The sequence below is a fragment of the Apteryx mantelli genome, chromosome 4 (assembly GCF_036417845.1).
Source record: "Apteryx mantelli isolate bAptMan1 chromosome 4, bAptMan1.hap1, whole genome shotgun sequence".
Lineage (NCBI taxonomy): Eukaryota > Metazoa > Chordata > Aves > Apterygiformes > Apterygidae > Apteryx > Apteryx mantelli.
In genome coordinates this window covers 50,170,319-50,192,471 of record NC_089981.1, presented here as the reverse complement: position 1 = coordinate 50,192,471, position 22,153 = coordinate 50,170,319, and the positions used below count along the sequence as shown (strand labels likewise).

General features: G+C 37.8%; 1 protein-coding gene across 3 annotated transcripts in view; it reads left to right on the top strand.

Moving 5' to 3' along the window:
- SIPA1L1 (signal induced proliferation associated 1 like 1) overlaps positions 1-22,153 on the top strand; it is an 82,730-nt gene that overhangs the window by 50,620 nt on the left and 9,957 nt on the right. For all 3 annotated transcript variants that reach the window (XR_001294930.2, XM_013959429.2, XM_013959428.2), the window contains exons 10-15: positions 912-1,061; positions 5,879-6,003; positions 8,757-8,875; positions 11,349-11,788; positions 18,087-18,326; positions 19,396-19,561. Coding sequence is in view for 2 of the 3 variants with exons in the window: in XM_013959429.2 (XP_013814883.1) it covers positions 912-1,061; positions 5,879-6,003; positions 8,757-8,875; positions 11,349-11,788; positions 18,087-18,326; positions 19,396-19,561 (1,240 nt within the window). In the remaining variant the exon portion in view is untranslated. The remainder of the gene's footprint in view (positions 1-911; positions 1,062-5,878; positions 6,004-8,756; positions 8,876-11,348; positions 11,789-18,086; positions 18,327-19,395; positions 19,562-22,153) is intronic.

Sequence of the window (22,153 nt, the reverse complement as noted above, 5' to 3'; positions counted from 1 at the left end):
TAAAAACATGCATTCAGAGTAGAATTCTTTTATTCATGGATCATAAATCAAAGTCCATTTAAATCACTGCAGAAGTTCTCCAATGGCTCCAGTCATTGCTGAGTAGAACGAAAAGCTAGCAGTATTGAATTCAGTTGGTGTTTGGGAAACAAAATGCACAAAGCAGAAAATGATCTAAAAAAACCCTTCAACAGGATATACAATATAAGCATGCTGCTTCCCAACATTCTGCCCAGATGTTTGTGTTGGAATTTTATCCCATTTATCTGCTGTACAGTTATTTTGACAGGAGAAGACTCCATATGACTCAGGTCTGTATTTTCAAGCAGAGTTCTGATCTGCTGAAATAATTTTATACAATTAGAAATGTTGTGGGTTTTTTTAAGATATTTATAAATAGCATTAAATTTTTAGTTCTTGTGCTTTAATGAAGACAAATTTCCTGGCATAGAGTAAGCTTGATGCTCTTGGAAGAGTTTGCATAGACCGGTCACTGCAGTTCATTTAAAACCCAGGGAAGAATTTGTTTTGAGAAGTAGAAATAGATCACTCTGGTATGTAGGTAAAGAATGTCATAATTCAATATTCCTCACAATCGATCTATAAGAACAAATGAAGACCTTAGAAAATGGTATGTTCTCCTACTGTGTGCTGTTCCCATCCCCCCTCCCCACTTGCCCCTCTCCATTTACTCCCCTACCCCCCACCTTTGTATAGCTGATTTTCGACAGTTTTCATGGGGAATAGATTAATAGGGGGGAAAATGTCTGATCTTTCAACTGACTTTCTGCTGTCTTCATGATGCCATGTTGACTGCTGATGTGGTGATGTGCCTTACATAGTCCATCGTGCTTTGCACTATATTGCTGTTCAAACTCCCTGACTTTGACTGCTTTTTTTGCTCTAAACAGGTTGTCTCCTGGTTCTGATGTCTACGTCACAGTTTCATCCATTGCCTTAGCGAGGTCGCAACAGTGCCGTAATTCTCCAAGCAACTTATCATCCTCAAGTGAGACTGGCTCTGGTGGGGGCACATACAGACAAAAATCTATGCCAGAAGGGTAGGCACTAGATTTTTTTCATATTCTTTTTAGGCAGTGTGTATGTTCTCTGTTCTATTTGTTGTAATGTATGTTAAACTACAAAGAGTGCTCACAGCCTCTTGCCAACTGTTCTTTATGTGCATTAAAAAATGTTTGTTTTCAAATCTCACTGTCATGCTTCTTGAAAAAATCAGACTGAAAAATCCCTTGCTTTCACCTTCTCCCTTTGCACCCTAACCTCTCTCTCTGATCCTAGTCTATGACAGAGCTCAGGTTACTATGCAAAGGGATCTTGATGTATTTGAAAACCTTCATTAAAGGTATCAGTTTCACGTTGCAAATTGCTTCATTTCACAGGTTTGGATTCTAAAATAAAATCAGTAATAGGTTTGGGGCTTTGCAGTCTGTGCTGGTAGTTGAAGTAAAAAAGTGGTGAGTGCATCTAAGACTTGAAATGTGTAGGCACAATTGTGTTAAGTAATCCACAGATTACTCAGCTAGCATCTCTATCACACGTCACCCTAATTTAAGCTCTGTATTCCAACTTTCCAGAAATCTGTAAACTCTCTGAAATGATCCGCTGTTCAACGTAAGGGGCAACTTACAGGGAAGGAAATTAAATCTGTATCATTTTCAGAGAACACTGAAAGCAGCAATAAATCAAACATCTTTAAGTAGGAAAAGAAAAATAATTGGCAGCAAGAGAGCCATCTACCACAGTCCAAAATACTCCCTACAGAGAAAGGAAAGGGAGGAAAGCTGCTGATAGTTCACATTGCAAAGCTTCCCTTTGAAGCCTTCTTGAGTACTTTGCAGGTCATTGTGTGTAATCCACTCCATTTTCAGTATTCTATAAAGTTGAAACATCTTTTCTTTATTAAAAAAAATCATTAGCAAGTGTAAATATCGTTGTCAGGAACTACTTAGTACAAAACACTGTTTTTGCCTGTTTAGTTTCCAGCAAAGGGACACTGCCCTGTGTCAAGTCCAGACAATGCTTTGCTGAGAGTTTTTCCTTGCTCCAGGGCACTGAAGATTTGTCCTCCCTGTGTCCTCCTTCACTGAGTTTAAGGTTTGCTGAAGAGACTGTCTTCCCTGCTGCACACCTTCATGAAGGCCTTGATTCATGAGACTGTCCCTGTTCAGGCCATTGTTAAGCTTCTGCTTAAGTCCTACTGATGCTAAGAGATTTGCTCTAAACCTGTTAAACTGTGCTGTAAGGAAACTAAACGGAAGAGTGTCCAGAGCTCTGCATCTGGGAAAAAGCACTTAACCTCATTATAGACTGCACACTTCTCAGGCTCATTCATGCCAGGAGCATTTATGTGTTGTTTTGAATTCTGAAGAGCAGCTTGTGTTCCCACAAATCTTGTCTGCTCTTCTCCAACTATGTCATTTGGTTTAAAAAAGATATTGCCACCATATGTCCTTAGACCTTCACAACAATAACTGCTTGGCTAGGAAGGGGTTTTCATGCACGTTGGGGTTTTCGTTTTGAATTGGCCCCAGAGCATGCCAGCACCCTTCCCCGGCCCTTTTCCATCTTTAAAGTTAATTATGCACATATGTTCAATATAGCATTTTTCACTGAGCATTTTGCAAGTTCAGCAAAGAATGTCCTAGAAAACTTTCATACACAGTTTCTGTTTTTGAAGATTAGTAATTCAGTCCAGTAAAAGGCTGTTTTAGTGGAATAATGAAAAAATTAATACCTGATCTTGTTTGATCCTCACTGATTTTTTTAAAAAACACCTATTAAATTCCAGTTATACAGCTGTAACATTCTATTCAAATAGGAAGAATGCTTTGCCTCCCATACTGTTCTCATACACATGAATCATATTTTATTAAAACTTTCCAAACATTTTCTACCAAGCTAGAGGGAAAGCATGAAAAATGTAATTATGAAAGAAACTTTCCCTTGCCTTAGTATGCACAGAAGTGTCACATGACTAAGAAAATCATTACAGTTGGCATGTGCATCTTGGGATTCATCTGAGAGACCAAGTTCAGGGCAGCTCTGTGTAGCACCTCTTGTGGTGTCTGATGTACCAGATAGAGCTGGTCAATGATTAACCCGTGCATATTGTTAAAATAGGGGAAAGATTGTAGCATTCAATTGCTGAGATGCAGCCCTAGCTGCAGTGAAGGATGTGGCTGGAGTCGGTACCTGGCCAAGGGGGCACCATGGTCCTGAAGGTAATCTTCCTGGGGTGAGGCTCCAGTGTGCTCTGGGTATGCCGATCCCTGAGATTTCCCAAATGCAGGAAACTCAACTGCATAATTTGTGTGTACATTTCTTTCTTGTTGCATGATGTGACAGATCTGGAAGGTTTGTGAAACTTAAATGACTGGAAGCATGGCTGTGAGTCCGACCTTTATCAGACATCAATAAGAGCAGTTACTGCTGCTTCTTCTAGATTATTGGTCCATATCCTGAGCTGGGCATAGGCAAAAACTTCACTGACTTCAAGAGTATCCACATTGGTCTTGATGTATATATGTGTATTTCGTATACTCATCCTGTGTTTACCTAAAGGTATGTATATGTAATAAGTGTTAATAGAAAGTAGAAGTGAAATTAGAAAACATTGAAATAGTTTCTTCCTATGGTCATATACCTAAAACATCATTAATTTTTTTTTAAGTTAGACTGATCTCCTCTTCAAATTTGCTGGGTTCCTCCCCACACTCCCCGAAGGCCTCTATATTTAAGCAGCATAGAATATAGCACCACACCTACTGATTATTCACACTTTTAAATAGCCTACTTAATGTAAAAAAGAAAAACCAAAGAAATTTCATGTTTCTCAATTAGTAGAGCAGTAATTAGAATGAAACAACATTCACAACACACAGCCTTGAAAAAACAGCTACCAAACAAAAATCCCTCCACACTATAAAATGAGCCTCATATGAAAAATTGTTTTTTTCATAAATATGAACATTATGGATTTAGGTAAAAAGATAATGCATAGAAAGTAAAATATTCATGCAGCACAATTTAATCACACCAAGGTTTCCTTGATTTTTGCCTTTTTTCTTTGAAATACCAACTTCTAATTATTTTATCATGGAAAGATACTCTTTCCAATATACTTTACAAGTGGTTAAAGCTTGAAAACTGCCTCAAATCAGTGTTTAAGGAATCAGTCAGCTTTTAAAATTTTATATGCTTATTCTTTTTTATGCTCCTATTGAATTGGTATTGGATTGATACCAGGGAGCAATGTGCAAAGGGAAAGTAGGGTCATATTTGTGTGAAATTTAGAAGGCCAGAGTTCAAAATTTTGTTATTTTGGATCTGTGCTGCCTGTACACACATATTCCAGCTGCTTGTCTTTAAAGCTGGGAGAGTAATTTTGTTCTTCTGGATCTTTGGTGGTTTCATTTCAGTTAATAAGCATGTGAACTTTCAAATGGGGTGACCATATTGAGCTAGTTCTGATGGTTTGGCAGGTGTCCGTTTCACATTAGAGCACAGGAGGGAGGCCTGTAGTTAGAGTGAGCAGAAAGCATGGTTTGGGTTTTATTCCCCCACCCCTCCCACCCCGCAATTATTATGTTAGGTACTTAGAGCTAGAGAAACTCCTTGAGATATACAGAACATATTAGCTTGTTGGAATTCTTTTGGGGATTGCTCTGTGCATGTGGGGGGGGGGGTTGTTTTTTTTCTTTCCTCAGGACATATCGGATAAATATAGTCAGAAATGCATTGTCCTTTAAGGATTCTTAATGTTTAGTGTCTTAATTCTGGACCCAGCTAAAATTCTTACAGACTTATGAGGCATTCATATGCAATACAGAATTATAGATGTAATTCTTACAAATTTAGGCATATAATTCAGGTAGACTTCAGAGTGGCACAGCGACATTGTGCCTCTCCTTTGTAATTATATTGTTCTCCTTGAGTTTACTTTACCTTTATTGAGCTTTCCAAAATACATCTGAGGACAGAATAAGATTTACAACCACAGTCCATCCAGCCTCGTTTTCTTTTGCTCTGTATGCTTTTTTTTCTACAGCAACAAGTGTACATGTCTCACTGCTTTCCTATGACTGTATTTAGTTTGCATTAGTCAATTCTACTCAAATTATTTTCTGATCCCATACCTTCAAAATTTACAGAATTTATACCTCCCAGATTTTGGGAATCCTTAGCCAATACAGTCAACTTTATAAAGTCTTAATTATAGTATCTGGCAATGTAATATTTCCCCAAATGCATTTTTGTGGTGTTTACCTGTGTGTCTGCATCACCTAGATAGGATCTGATAGGAGCAGTCTTTTGTTTAGAACCCCAGGAAAGTGATTGGGAGCCATGGATCGTCCTCGCCAACCTGATGCTCGCTTTGACTAGATTGGGATAGTAAAAAAGATCCATCCTTGAAATCCTCTCCCTGTAAATATGCCTCATTCCCCTCTGTGGCTTTTATCCAAACTTTTAAGTTTTGTTCTTTTGGGTCAATTTTCTGTAACCATTTAACTCTCTGATCACCTTTCTATTTAAACATCTATGTAAATGAAAACTAAAAACTTTATATCTGGATGGTTCGGTCTGCTTTCTGAGTTGTGTACTGTAACCAGATGTTCCTGAACAAAGTAATTGTAATTGTGCTGTGCATCTTCTGCATTAAAGTTACAAAATTGGTCCTGAGAACTATCACAAATATTGAAAGGAAAAGCATTAGAAATCCCTCAAGCAGTTGTGCTATGCGTTACTGTGCCATATTATTTGACACAGGCAGCTTTCTTAAAAGTGCTCTTTTCCCCTTATGTGAGATTTTTGCATATTTAAAACCATTATCTGCTTTGTTCTTGGGGTGTTACAACAGGTTTGGAATGAGCCGTAGATCCCCCGCTTCCATTGACAGGCAGAGCACGCAAACAGATATAGGTGGTAGCGGCAAATCCACACCCAGCTGGCAAAGAAGTGAGGATAGTATCGCTGACCAGATGGGTAGGTAATTAATTTTTTTACAATGAGCAAGTGGTGCTAACCGCAAGGTGACTTTGGCAATACATTTTTCTATGGAGAGGGAGAATGCTCTTAAGCACTGTTTTCAATGTCTTTGAAAGTTAACCTTGTTCATCGGGATGAATAATTAGATTCTGAGTAAATACTAGCTTCTGTGTCCTTGAGACCTGTGAATATCACCTATGGAAGAACTGACATGATTGTGGGACTAAATCTACCTTAATGCTCTTACTCTGGCACACTATGTCCTTTTTAGAAGCGGTTGGTTAGACACACTTATTAATTTGTCTTGCTATTGAGGACTTGTTTGACCTCACCTGCACTCCCCAGTGGCTTGGCTTAGTTTAATTTTTTCCTTAGTTTGTCTGAAGTGCCTGCAATGCTCCCTTTCAAAAGATGCTATATAAATGCAAATTGATTGTTTGATTGTTGAAGCTGTAAAAATACCATGTACAAAATGGAAAAAATGCAATTAAAGTTTAAATAGCGAAATAAATCTATAGCTTGGTAGAATCGCTTTCCACCAGTGTATACATTTTCATTGCACTTGGCAATTAAGTTGTCAGCTGAGAGAATGTATTCACTACATAAAACAGCTGGGTACTGAGGATTTGCATTGTTAAGCCTTCATCTGGAGTTTCTGCACATAGACCTTTTCCCTACAACCATGCCTGACTTAAGCGTATATCACTCAATAGACACCAACAGAAATTTTGTCCTATCCACAAACAGTGCTGATCCAACATGATAAGCATGGTCAAGATTGCTAGATTTTTTTCCCCCAAACTTTATTACTGTAAGTTAAACAGTACTGTGCTTTTTCCATCCTTGCCTGTATACATGATGGTTTTACTGCATCACAGCTCTTTGCTTTTTCTATGTAAATGGACTAGTACTGAATGCAGAATAGCATTCAGTGAGTTCAGCAAGAGTTCGGTAAGAGAAAATGGGATGTTCAGATTCTGGAGATATACTTTGCTCCAGGACTGTCAGAAGCTCACTGAGCTGTGCCTGCTTATCGAAGCTATCTGTCAGTCCCTCCCTCACAACTCCCCCTGCACTACTTCTCACATAAAAAGCTGTGATTATACTGATCTGCAGTTCTCATTTTGACAGAATGATTTTTAATCGCATATGTTTTGATACTGTTGTGATGGTAACGACACATGTAAAACTGATCTTTTGCTCAGCATTACTTTTGCAGACCAACAGTTGTGTTTTGGTGCTGGCACTGAACAGACCTGCCAGCAAATTCTGTTCTGGAATGTCAGATTTCACTGTATTAGCAAAATAAATAAATAAGCCTAAAAAGAGCAGGAAAAATTGTGTGGCAGAAAAGATGGCTCCAACATTTGTCAAAGGTGGAGAAATGCATACTGACATATAATCCTGTATTTTATCTCTTGTATATTGTCCTGCATTCAGAAAGTCCCAATTGAAAGCCACATCTCTGACTGGAGACTTTATTGCCAGTCTGGTGAAACTAGGTAAAAGTTTGGTTCACTGCCAGATAAGTACATTTCCACTTGAGATATTCTGTCTCAAGGTAAATAAGTAAGTAGGGCATGAGGTGCAGTCAGTTCATGCACACACACTCCTTCCTGGCCCAGCCTTAGCTACAGAAGACTTGTGTTGTTTGTGCACCAACACTGCTTGTTATCACTTGCCAAGGGGAATCAAGTGAGTTTGGTTAAGAAGCAAGTTATGCTGCAGATCAAGATTAACAAACCATAGCTGTGTTGGGGAAAGTTTTTACAGAATGGCTGGCTACCATGGGTATTGTTAAGTATTCGATGTTCATAAGCGCATATACTATTTAAAATCTGCATTTTATAAATGCAGAATATTCCATAAGCTTAGGAGAGAAGATCCATGTAAAGAAATACAACTAAGAAAGATTCTGACTTTTGGCTCTGAGAAGTCAAATAACTACTTGAGAGGCTGGGCCTGAACATCCTCTAAACCCCCATAGTTATGTCCTGGGAAAAAATGAGCATAATTGGCATAGAGCCCTCTTAGGGGTGCCCACGTAAGATGACTGACTGGTTTGAACTCAGTCCACCAGTACCTGGTTTAGTTTAATAAGTACTCCTTTCTTTTGTAGATCTATACAGTTTCCACATTCACAGCTGTCAATTTATAAGGGAATATTGTGTCTTCTACAGATATTTCTTCAATTAAAAAGTATATACTTAGCTTACCTTAGCTTACCTCAAGAAATGTGTGGTACTTGTATTGGAGAAAAATGTATGCATTTAAGTGATCACTGTAGACTTTTGATGTTAATGTCCTGCCTTGTGTAGAATACTACTTAAGGAAAGCTGGATCTTAAGAATTTTTTAAATCACTTGTCCTCAGACACTGTGCATGTAGAGATACAATGTCTGTACACTGTGAAAATGATTATTCCTATGTTTTAATGTTGTGATCCAGCCCTTTTAGACAATTGGGGCATGATGCTTTTCAGGTGGTTCTGATAAAAGCCAGGGTGGTGCCTGCTGATTTTTCATGAAGTCTTACTGATTTATGCCAGGCAGGAATGAGCCCTTGCTTACTCACCTGTGTGTTGTCGTGATAAACATTTTTCATTTGGAATGAATTTCTTGTTAGGTAGTCAAAGTTTTTGGCTTATAGTAGTAGTGGGGACAAATTTTAGTGTAAAGTTAGTTTACACAGTTTCTTAGTTTGTTACACTGCATACACGCTTCAGTACATCATTGTATGCTATATTGCAGAACCAACGTGTCATCTCCCAGCAGTATCAAAAGTACTGCCAGCCTTCAGAGAAAGTCCCAGTGGAAGACTGATGAGACAGGATCCTGTGGTTCATTTGTCTCCAAATAAGCAGGGTCATGTAAGTTACTTTTCAAAAAAAAGAAATTATTTAATGTTTTACTCCTGCTCCTGCAAAATAAGCCTGTCAGCTCTTGATACAGAAAGTGTTGTTCAAAGTTATATTTGGAGTGTCAGTTACAACAACAACAACAAAACCAAACAAACCCTGAAAACTCAAACCTTCCCTATTTAGAATACGGAGGAAGCAGCAGAGCAGATCTGTTACTTTCTGCATCTTACAGAAGCTAACCACAGCCTTTTAAAGTATTTTTAGTTAACAAATTTTTGTTGCCAGTTGAACAGCAATCTTTCATCAACAGATCTTGTCATAAGTAGAGGGTTTGTAGGAGTTTTGGTTACCCCTACAGTAAATTTCCTTTGCAAATCCATAGCTATTCCTAGATCTCATGTGTGAAACTTGAAGTTTACAAATATACTATATATGGCAAGACTCAGAAAGTTGCTGCGTTGAAATAGGATAGTGGTCATCTTGCTTTTACTTTCATTTTTGTATTTTCTCAACTTTGCTCATCTAGTGTAACTCTCATTTCCTTTAAGTATAACCTATCTTGCACCCTTTTGGAAGAGTTTTTCTGAAAGGTCCACAGGAATCCTGCTGAAGAGAGTCATTCTTGCTTTATTTGTACATTTAATTTCTACATGGAAAACTGTCTATCTGTTTCCACAGAGTTAGATATGCACACCTTTTTGGTGACTGCCAGTTCCTGATTCATGCAGTAATGTTCATTAAGTTAGAAACGTCTTGAAAACCATTTAAGTCACTAGAATTAAAAAAAAAAAAAGAAAAACTCAGACTGTTGTCCACTATACCAAATCATTTGTTTCTTTATTAAATTATACAATTAGCTAAAATAGAATTGTGTTGCGTGATTATGCTGAAAGTATCAATTGCATTTATTTAGGTGCAAGAAATAGTCTTTCATTGGTTGCTATTTGTTCTTTGCTCCTGCTTACCAGCTTTCTTTTTTCAAAACAATTGGCCCTCTTGCTTTTAGGTTGTTAGTTCATGACAACACACCTTTTTTATTAAAAAAAATAATAATAAAAAGCTATGTTCATACTCTTGGGAGCACAAACTATTTTTATTTGGCTTGACCTGTTTTGCATATGATATATTTGAACATATAGCAGTGTAATATATGTCATTAACTTGCATTCAGAAAGTAGCACTGGAAATACTCATGCTTGCATTCTTCTCACTTAGTCATTGTTAATGTTCATTATGTAGACAGATGGATAGGGAGAGTGATACAGTCCCTAGTGAAGAACAGTAGCTCTTTGACTGGAGGTATCTAGGAGTCCAGATCTTCTTTCTTAATATTCCTCCTGTTTTTCTGTCAATTCTTGCTCTAGTATATTGAGAAACCGAGGATGACAAGGTTTCTTACTCTGGCTATATCCACTCTCTACTTTCCCACTTTTCCAATGAAAACAGAACCTATCAGACAGAATACCTCATCTTTGATATTTGGCCTGGATCTCTGCCCCTGTCTGAGTTGTGTTTGCTAAACCTCCATGTGCAGACATTATAGATTATATAGATGATCAGAACATCAATAAATTGTTCAGATGGGAACTAAAGTTAAGAAATTCAGAGAGATAAAAATACTTCAAAGGTAGATCACTAAATAATGATGAGTGAACGGCAAGAATTTCTCTCTATAATGAGTTATTCCACAAATGCCCACTTTAGAATTGAAGACTTTCAATTTTTTCAGTTTCTTCATAGCGGCTGGCTCTCACCAATGACAGAATGCATAGGTCAGCCAGACACTGGGATACCCTGAAGGGACAATTTCAGAGCATTGCATTAAAGCTTCTTTTCTTGCAATTCTGTCTTCTTGGAAGATGATTTCAGACAGTTAAATGATATTTCAGTGGTCATTTGCAAAGGACACTTCTATTGAGGAGGAAACACACATAATACAAAAGGGTAAGAAGAGCAGTGGATGTTTTATCCTGCTTTAAACTTTTGAGAGGTGATTGGATTCTTAAAATAATGTACACTTTTTGTGAATTAGCTGAGTTTCATGTTCTAAACATTGGTCTCTTAAAAATTGGAATATATCAAGTATACTAGTTATAAACCAAGTTGAAGCCTGCACAACTCGTGTTGAAATAGAAACAGCTGATTTCCTTGAGCTGTGCTGAGCAGAACTGTACTTGAAAGCAAACTATGTAAAATATTTGGGGACAAAATGTAAATAACTCTGGCTTTCTCTGAATAGTTAAGACATGGCTTCCAAATCCTTATGAAAGCTTTTTATGTAGACCCAGAACAGTGCAGTGAATTGGGATGAAATTTTTGGAGTTTAAGGTAGTCTCCTCAAAGTATCTATCCTATACCTCAAAGTAGCGATCCTATTGTGCAGTGGTGACTTTTGTCACCCTTTTCTCCTCTTCTTCCCACCTGCGTTGCCATAATTCTGAAATAAACCTACAGGTGTGTTTTTGGATTGTTTCTTCTGTAGTCTGACAGCCACTACTCCAGCCATTCCAGCAGCAATACGCTTTCCAGCAATGCCTCCAGTGCTCACAGTGATGAGAAATGGTATGACAGTGGAGAGCGCACTGAATCAGAGCTGAACAGCTACAACTACCTTCAAGGGACTTCTGCAGACAGTGGCATAGATACCACTTCCTATGGACCTAGCCATGGCAGCACTGCCTCTCTGGGAACAGCAACATCTCCCCGGACAGGACTAACGAAGGAGAAAGTGGCACCACTGTGGCACAGCTCCAGTGAAGTGGTCTCCATTGCAGACAGAACATTAGAGAAAGAGAGCCACATAGATCGAAAGGCTGAGTCTTCACTGAGTCTGGATATTCACAGCAAGAGTCAACCAGCCTCCAATCCTCTAACAAGAGAGAACAGTGCTTATAGCCTTAGTGATGCTGTCTCACACACAAGGTAATTTTCACCTGTTATGAGATTGATGACCCCTCTGTACTGATTTTCCCTTTTTCGCTCTCTAGCCTATCAAAAGTGACAAGTGGGTGTTGAGGAAGGGTTTATACATGTTTTAACTAGTGGTTTGAAAGATCTGTGTGTAGCATGCTTGAAAATTAAGACTACCTTTGGTCTTTCCATCTGCTGCTGCATATAATGCTAAAGAGCATCAAGGAGAACATTTCTTTCTACTACTATTAAACTAACATAAGTCTTTTGTATGATGTGTTTATAAGGAATAACTTGCAAGTGCTGCTGTTCATAGGCTTATCAGAAGGGAGATCAGACCATTTTAATAATACTGTTTGATGCAAGATTCTTTATTAATCTTAGAAGTAGGTGTTTAAGATGTTTTGCATTCCCCTTCTTCCCGCCCCATCTTTTTGTCTGGAAATCTGCTAGGAATCTGTAAGATCAAATACTGAGAGCAAACTGCTGGGAGTAGAAGTCGCTGGGAGTGCTGGCATATGCATTTCAATATGTATTCTCCTGCAGTCTGTGGATAAGACATATTACAGTCACCTTCCCTCTTTCCCTCAATTTTGCCATTTGTAAAAATGCAGATAGCAAGTACAGATATAAAGTACTAAAGTACTTGAACACATTAGACAAAAGATACTCACTTACTTTACAAGTTAAGCAGAGTTGTTAGATGCAGAAGATATTTTAGACCATTTTCCTTACCGTTTTCCAAAAAGTATACCATATCATAGCAAAAAAAAAAAAAAGAAGAAAACTCTTTCAGGAAGCTACGTGATCATCTTAAATTATTGGCTTTGCAGAGGCTGACTTTTGCATTTTTATTGCTAAGACATCTGTTTTGAGTGTGTAGCTATAATACCTATAGGCTGAAAGTCTAAAACATTTTTTGCTCAACTTTTTGAGCAGGGCTACATTTAGGCAAGGCTAGATGTTTATCAGTCAGTTTAACAGCTCCTGATAGAGTAGCTGCAAATAGAGGTTGTCATAGAGACTGTAATGTAGTGAACTGTCTCCTTGTGCTTTCTCATGATAATTTTGACTAAAGATTCTGTTATTGGTGGTCTAGTTCTGATTTTCTGCCTCTTTAGGCCATTTTAGGCACTAAAGTTAGTGTTCAGTTGGTGTAAATTCTATCCGATGCTTTGAGTCTGGTGTTTGTAGCAGGTATGGATATGTGAAGGACTTGAGCAAGTCGACAGAAAACTCTATGCACAAGAATTTGGTTAGAATTTAGGCTACCTTAACATATGCCCCTTTCTTGGAGGTAAAAATCCATGTGGTGATTATCTACAGTGCTATACCTTTTATTTTAAGACAGGCATGTTTATATGCATTTCTTCTTGGTATTCATTAGAATTCACCAAGTGCCCTGCAGTACTTGTCTGAATGAAATGTTGTTTCATGTAACTGGCAGCTGTTGTAAATGTGAGAATCTTACACAAAATGCTGATTGTGATGAAGCCAGTAGCATTTCAATTTGGAAGGAATTTTTTGGAAAGGATTAAAAGACGCTTGAAAAATTTGTGTATAACTATTGGAAGCTTTATTTCAAAGGTGTGCCTAATGGGAATGATATGTTTGTACATCTGAGGTTCTGGTTTCCACTTCTCTGGTCACCAAATTAGGATTAATTCATTTGCAAGAGTAAAAAGGCCAGGAAAACTTGGTAAAAAGAACGTTGTATCTTCACAGGGCAGACATACTCTGACACCTTTCATCTTTATCCTCCATGGATGTTCTTTGCAACTTGATTACAGGCTTAGTCTAAGATGTTGTCTCATTAATAATTTATTATATGATAACATTATGTCTCCAAACATGGGATGTTCTCTGGTTTATTTGGCTTACCCTAAGTTATTTCTCTAATGATACTGGAATGGTTTGTTTCTCTACATGTTTTTTCAGACTGTTGTTGAATTTTCCAGATAAAGGTTCTTTAGGTTTTCTGCTAAATACAACAGTTTTGTTCTGTTTCATTTAAAAATAGATTTAAAAAATGCAGCTCTTTGCAAAGAAGAGCAGTAGTAGCAATCTGTAGAACACATGGGGCATGGCACTTGGGGAAAACTGCAATCCTTGCACCCACATCATTTATTCTGGAGGAGAAAAGACAGACCGAATTGTATTCCTTCTCTATTCTTTTATAATTTGTGGATACTAGAAGACGTGTTTGATACCTCAGAATAATGCAAAGGCACAGCCGAGGCGAAAAAGCTTTCACTGTTTCTCATGGCATTCTCAATTGGTGGTTACACACTCAACAGCCAGGCTGACCCAAGGAGAGCCTAGCTCCAGCCATTTGCTCCCAGCTCTCCATCGCTCTCTCTGTTGTGCAGGCACAACAGCTGGTTCAGCGAGCTGATTAAGCTGGAAAATGAAGCTTAAAACAAAGTTGTTGGTGTTTTGTTGGTGGTGTTGTTTTTGCTTTTTTCCTCCAGTCCAACCAGTCCCCCCGTCCCATTGACTTTGCAGCCTCCCAAATAGTTAGGCTGACCCAATAAGAGGGACAGCAAGGGCATGGGAAGGAGGCAAGGGCAGGTTAACCTGGCACTTCAAAAATGTAACCACAGCTTTATGCTTCAAAAAAGTGGCAGAGGGGAGAATAAAAGATGACTCTGAACAAGCTGCTTTTAGTGAGAAATGAACAGCTTAATTGTTGTGTTTCTCTATCAGTTTCTAAATTGTTATCCTTCATCACTTCTCACTTTTTACCTTTTGCCTGTGGATGCCAGAATGTCTGTAACATCTCTGGAGTTGGGATTTTAAGCAAGAAGAAAAGCAGTTTAGCCCTAAAAATAACTTAGTGACAAAAGAAAAGAAAATAACCACAAATTAGAGTGTTTGTGTCTTTAGAAGACAGGAGCAATAATTAGTGTTCAGATCATTTGATGGTGCATAAAAGAACTTGTACCTGAGAACTGGTGGCAAAATGTAAATTATAGTGATTAACTTTTACAGCAATGCTTCTGGCTCAGTTTTATTTTCCTTCTCCACCCCCATTCCCAAAGTCCTTCCTGATGATTGTGCAGATTTCTCATAGCATCCGAAGAGAATTGCATTATGTAGGGCAGTAATTATACAGAATCATTATAGCTGAATATCATTAAATGAAGCCATATGCACTGACGGCATGAATTTCCTAGGGAAAAAAAAAAAAATCAAACTTTCATTTCGACCTTAACAATATGGTTTCTTATGGTTCTCTCTTATCAAAACCTAAAGGAAAAGCACTGATACTTCCAATCCAATGTATTTTTAATTACTTATAATATTTTTAATATACTTAATGATTGTGAAATACTTTTATGAATGGCTCATATGAAATTCTTTTTGCAGATTGTCATGTGTCTGGGGGGGGGTTCTTTGTTCCTGTAGGTTTTAGGGTGGGTTGGGTTTTTTTGAGATTGTTTTGTTTTGTTTTTTAATTTATTCTTTGCTGTCTCCATAATCAAACTGGGAGGTGGGGGACCAACAGTGGCAAAAAGCTACCTCTCTATCCTGAGAAAATGAGTACTGAATTCCTTTCAGATACCATCAAGCTAGTCCATGAGTCTGTTGCAGTAGTAGGAATCCTCTCCCTCCTTCCTGGGGTTGAATCCTGCAGTAACTTGCCATTGCTACCATAGTGCTGCAGCTCCTGCTTAGTTTACATAGCATTTATCCAAAGTCTTTTGCTCTCCAAAAATACTCCCAGTTAACAAGAGTATCTCTTTATCTGTCAGTATGGTATTGACTTGCTTGCGTTAACTTGTAGGATAAAAAAGCTTCAGTCATATCCACAGTTCAGCACATAGTTCCTGGAGCAGCAGAATATCCTCCCAAAATACTGTGTTGGAAAACTACAGCTCAAAATACCCAATATGCTTTAATAAAAGCATATTAAAAACTGTGTGCTAATTTTCTTGCTCATCTGCCCTGGCTGCCCTTGGCATATATTATACATAATATATATTACAATAAATAGCATAATATGTAATGTTCATATAATAGAATATGTATAATATGCAATATATAATATGTGATACAATAAATATTACAATAAAATGTTACCTATCATTTATATTATTATAATACATATAATAATAATGGAGAGAGAGAGATTCATTTTATGTGTTCATTTTATCTGGAGCACTCTGAACATTGTTTTTTGCCCTCTTTGCTACAACACCTGTATAGTAATATTGAGGATCAAACACTTTCAACCTATCTAGGAATTATTAGTTTCTATCAAGAAATTATTCCTCACAAATAGTAATTCCTTGAGAACTACCTGATGGTATTAAAGAATTTTAGAATATACACAAAAACAAAAGACCTCTCCAGTTCTGGCATGTATTTGGGGGGGAGGAATAATTGAAGAAAATGTATGGGGTTCTGTTCTTGTTAAGATGTACATCTTCTGCAGATCTTGGTGTTTTAACTTTGCAGTGATGATGCCTCACAGGTGGACGGGTTTACTCAACATGTGTAGGAGTTTTCTTTCTGCATTTAAAAAGAAGGGGGGGGTCCCCCTAGACCTTATTTTTCTCTGCTTCCTTGGTATAAAATGTGTTTGCTTGCATCTATCACAAATATAAAGGTTATAATGTGCAGCATCAGATATATGGGACTGATGGAACAAACTGTAGGGGCCAGATTGGGAAAATACAGTTTCATTATTTGCAGAGTAGGAATAATTCTGCCTTTTTTTGTAAGGCGTTTCAAATTTACATATTTAAAAAAATCTTTAAAATCTGTATTATTGTGATTTGAGTTGTATACATCTGGGGAGATGCATCTTTCCTCTAATGTGAGGGACTGCACAGCCATTCCCATGTACGTTACATGGAAGCATGGCCTGCAGGAGCTGGTGCTACTTGAGGTGGGAAAACTACCATCCACTTCAGCTCCTCATTAAATTCTTCTAACACTTCGTTGTTGGGATTCATGGTGCTTAACTTTAGCCATCTGAAAATGAAATGTATAGTTGAAGATAATTTTTTAGACTCCATCTGTTGTCAGTGGAGAGCAGATCATAATTCTCCCTGTCTATCTGGGACATCTAATTTAGGATGAGGAGAATCATCTCCTAGTGATATTTTTCTCCCCATTGACTACAGCAAGAGCTAGACAAGTGGCATAGATTAGATAACTGCCTTCTATAAAACTAAATGTAGATGAGATTATTTTCACAGGTGGTGGCATACATTTAACCTTAAATACTTTCTGTAATTATTTCAGTAACAGAAAGAGACATGAAAATGCATTATTTTATCAAAATATGAAAAGAGGATTGAAGAGTTTGTTATTAAGCTAAGAATGAAGAGATCATTCAATGAATTTATTCAGCCTTCCAGCTAATTTTTATTTCTCTGTCAGAAACTACTCTTTACCACAAGACCATCTTGAAACCATCTGTTTCAAATGCTTTCCTTGCAGCGTTGGATATAGGGAAAAATGTGCATAAGTTCTATAGAGAACTGATAGAAAACTAGTCTCAAAAGATATGATATTTCAGTACTAAGTCTGTGCATGAAGTTTTGCTGTAACTATAGTTAGAGAAGCCTGACCTTTTAAGGTGTGACAGTAGATATTGTCTTAAACCCTAATGCTCCTGGTATTATGCAAGTCACAGAGATTTTGATATCAGCATAAATAAAAACTAGCTCCCTTCTAAAGCCCCCCTCCTTCTTCCATGCAATAAGCTGCAGTTAGTCACCCTGACCCTTAGCATTTTCTGTCCAGGCAAATTGTGGTACAAATTAGAAACCCACTCAAAAACATCTCAATTTCTGTAAGAGCCCATTTTGCCAATGGCAGCTGCCTTTCAGACAAAGTCCAAGAAGTCCTCTTCCCAAAGATATATGCGTTTCTTCTTTGATTTGTTGTGACATCTTGAAGAGATGTTCTCTGTTGCTTAACTTCCTTCAAAATATATTGTGTGTTCTACAGCCAGGAATTCCAACGAGATACTGGGCTTGAGTTCTTCTGTTAATTCAGCTATAATCTCTTGTATTTCTTTTAAGCTGCCTAACCGCCATATACCTGGGATTTCCTGTCTACAAAGGAAGAGGGTGATATGTTCAGTCCTTAGAGGTTGCTTATGAAGGTTTTCATTATTATGTGAGATATTTTTAATAAAACACTGGTGGAAGACCATTAAGAGCAAAGTGGTTTTCTACTCTGTGCTATTGATAAGAGTAACATTTTGTGTTCCAGAGTTCTGCTTTAAAAATGATTACACAAGATGCCTGCATACACATTTAAGGCAAGCTTTGTCTCTATGCTTCTTTTGCAGTACCATGAGCTCACGACACTCTGCGAGCCCTGTTGTTTTCACCAGTGCCAGAAGTTCACCTAAAGAAGAGCTTCATTCTGCTACTTCTTCACAGCTCGCACCTTCTTTCTCCTCCTCCTCCTCTTCCTCATCTGGTCCTAGGACTTTCTACCCTCGCCAGGGTGCTACCAGCAAGTATCTGATTGGATGGAAAAAACCTGAAGGGACAATAAACTCAGTGGGGTTTATGGATACGAGAAAGTAAGAATGCATTTTGGTTTTCTTGTTTGGTTATTAACTTTACATGTAAAGAAACATTGAAATTTGTGATGCTTCCTGGTATAGAAAAGCTCTAGCCTTTAATAGAATGCTTATTCTTCTGTAGGACTTAATCCCTCATCTAGAATTCTATAGTTAGGCTTAAATATTTGATAGTTGACTAATCTTATTCTCCATTAATTTTTAAAAGTCTTTTTTTTAGTCGTTTCCAGAGAGCCGTATGGATTTCAACCCTATTAAATTTTATAGAATCTTTCTTTGGGAATTCTTAAAGGTGACTCAAAATGTTATTTGAGCAAACATAAAGAAACTCCTTAACACAGAGGGCAAGTTCTTCCTTAGGCCTCTTATCTACGTGTTGATCTTGTGCATGCTATAAATTAGCTCTGTGTCACGGTGTTGCCTCAGCTAGATTGCTGCCAGTATCCAGCCAAACCAAATTAAAGCAAGCTAAGGTATCTCTGCATTACACTGTGTAACCATCTCTTCTGGAACAGAAATAGAGAAACAACTTTGTAGTGAAACTATTGTGCCTTTAAGTCTAGCATGACTTTGGAAAGGAGGTGATTGGGAGAGTCCATTTTGAAATAATTTATTCAACAATTCATGGCTTTTATTGGGTTAAATACGGTTTTCCTAGATGATGCCAATAACTGGCCGTCAAAAGGAGGTGGTGAAAATTTGTGAAAGCTGCATTTAAAAAAAGCCAGCTAAAAGAATTAGGAAACTTGGTGATTTGTTACTTTGGGGTTCATTTAAGACGTTTGTTTTTTGGTTTTGTACAGAACATGCATTACATTAATAGATTCAGTGTTTTATTAGGAAAACGTATTATAACAGCCTTTACATGTATTGCAAGCAGATGCTTTTAATAAATTTATTCCTTCAACAAGTATTCGTTAACATGAGGCTCTGCTGTATTATTCAAGACTCCTTCTCTTCTCTATGCCCCCACCTCAGTTTCCTCTATGAAAATCTTGAGGATGCCAATACTCTTGTTTCATGCCCCAGGGCTTTGAGACCTGAATGTGTCTGTTCCATTTCATTTAAGACGTCACCAGAGCGATGGCAATGAAATGGCCCACCCTCGGCTGCGTGCATCAGCAAGAGATCTACGAGCATCACCAAAACGAGCATCCAAGCCCACTGTTGAAGAGGAGCTGAAGAAATTGATAGATCTTGATAGCCCAACACCTGAATCCCAAAAGAATTTTAAGGTATGTTGAAGAGAAAGTCTGTCATCTGGGTAGCTCTTGTCACAGTGAGAACTGAGAACACCTAAAGAGCAATGGACAGAACCATGCTCTGATATAAGTCACACTTCCGTTGGTACAAAGTAGATTTGTGTAAACCTATACTTTACAAGAATTTGATTCCTCTGATTTTGTTGCTGCCCAGGCATATCGCTAATACAGCAGAGGGCTTCACAGTTTGGAAAAGGGTGAAAGCTGTGAAGCTTTAAGATTTCTCTGTAGAAAATATTGAGTTTTTTCAAAGCAGTCAAAGCTGAAGTGTTCTTTCTTAAGCAGCTTTCTCAGTACTTTACATTGTTGGACAAAGTTTCTCGGAGTGTATTTTTTCCATTCTCATACATAATAGGAAGATAAAATGCAAGACATGAGTTTCCTGAATGCTCATCATGGACAAAAAGTCATGTGTTTGCCATAGTTATATCTGCTGGAGGAAAATATTTAGGGAGCAATTTCGTTGTTCCAGTCACTGCAATATTTATGGCAGTTTTGTGTGCAAATTTGTAGAGACTAACATACCTAATTGCAAAGAACATTTAGGACTGCTGGCTTGTGGAAAAAAAAATGAGGTTTTCTTATGCATTTGAATTGTTCTTCCTCTCTGATTACAACACTAAACAGTGATGTGTTGACAGTATTGAACCTCCTTGCAATAAGCCTGCCTTCATGCCTCTCTGATCATGTTACTGCACAAGGACCAAGAATGCTTCCTAAACTTAAACAGATATTTTTTCTGTATAAATATCAGTTTAAAAGCGTTTCCTAAGGTTTCATCATGTGTATAAAAACATAAAAGTTTATATACAAATTTTTAAAACCCCATCATTTTCAAGAGAATGTCTTCATTTCTGTAGTCACTATGTACCAAGTCGGTGCTTAACAGCTCAGACTCGTCACCTAGAGCCCAAACAGTTTCCACAGCAACCATGCAGGAGAGAGAGCTTGCAACTTGTTTCTCTGCTTGTAAAAATCCAAAGAGGCTTGTTAAAACTTGTAAGTGCTAGGTTCCATATACAGATTATTTTAGATATTACTGTTGAGGCTGGAAGAAAAAAAATATTGCCCGTGGCAGTGGGTTCTCTGGGGGTTGTTTTTGTTTGGGGGACTGAGGGTTGGGTTTTGGGGGATTTTGGTTGGTTGGGGTTTTTTTACTTGTAGTAGTTCTGTGAAGAGAGTGAGACATAGGTGATGGGAACATCTCCTGTGGGTTATTTCAAGCAAGGGAATTGTTCTCATTCCAAAAAACTCTGCCCCATATTCTGTCCCATTTAAAGAGGTGACCTAAAGACCATGAACAGTGTGTATTCACCCAAGTTTGTTGTTTTTCCGCTTTGGGGTCAGTGTGAATCATTTCTTACCCTAATCTTTATCTAGTGACTCTAACAAATATGTTGGCTCAGACTATGCTCTGATAAAGTTACTAACATCCTGTCACACTGATAAATCAAATATTGTTCTAATGTTCTAGGCTGCAGTTTTATGTGCCTTTTTATCATCTTTTCTGTCTTCCTATCTCTTTACCTACTTCTAATGCATTATATCTTATCAGATAAGTCACTCTTTTTGTTCTCTCCTCTCCGATTGCTCTGTATCAGAAAGCAGTTCCTACCCATATTGCCTCTCCTCTGTCAGATGTTCATATCTGTGCTGCGTTTTAGTTTAAAGGTCTGGTATTAATTGGTGGTTTCAATTCTTAATTCTTGGATAGACTTTGAATTCTTTAAGTAAACTATAGGGTCCTCAAGTAAACAATGTGTGGCTTGGTAGCTCTTTCTTTTCCTTCTCCTGTGTCAGGACAAATACTGTGAGTTTCTAGTGGATCATGATGTGAACCTGCTGGCTAAGCTTTTAAATTTCATAAGAAAAAGGTAGCTTGATTCACAGTGTAACATAGTGACAGCTGTGTTCTGCAAGTTGTCGTTTTTCTAGTGCTGGATGTGTATGCAAGGTTCATATTGTGATAGGCATAAGTTCTATCATGAGGAAGTAGTTGACATAATAGCAAGTTGACGTGGAACATGGCTTCTCTTTCCTTCCTTGTCTTTTGGTGATAGCAGGGTTTTTTTTGAATAATCTTAATTGTTTCTGATTGTTGATCCATAAAAGCAAAACCTGTAGCAAATTTTATTAAAGGTTTTTAATGGTTTTGGCAAAAAAAAAATTCTGGCAGATTGTCTTCTACTGTACGGTACCAATAGTCCCTCCTCCACACTCTTCTCCCACCTTGTTGTGTGGGTTTTTGATCACAGGAATAGAATACCGTCTGTTTAAACTTTTTCTTCCCTTTTTCTGAGAAGAGATAAGTATTTTTCTGTGCAAATGAGCAACTCTTTATGATGCTTAATCACTCTTCCTCTGGAAATTGAATTATCTCTTTAAGTTTGCTGATGGAGCAAATAAGGTTGACGAGGTCTTTCTTTCAGTTGACCAATATTCAGTAGAAGCTTTGAGACCGGATTTCAACCAAACTGGAAAGGTAGGTGTCTCAAAGATGGTAATATTGCTACAGGTTTCATGAAAGTTAGTGGCTGGTAGAGGAAAGAATTAGTGTCTCAGCTG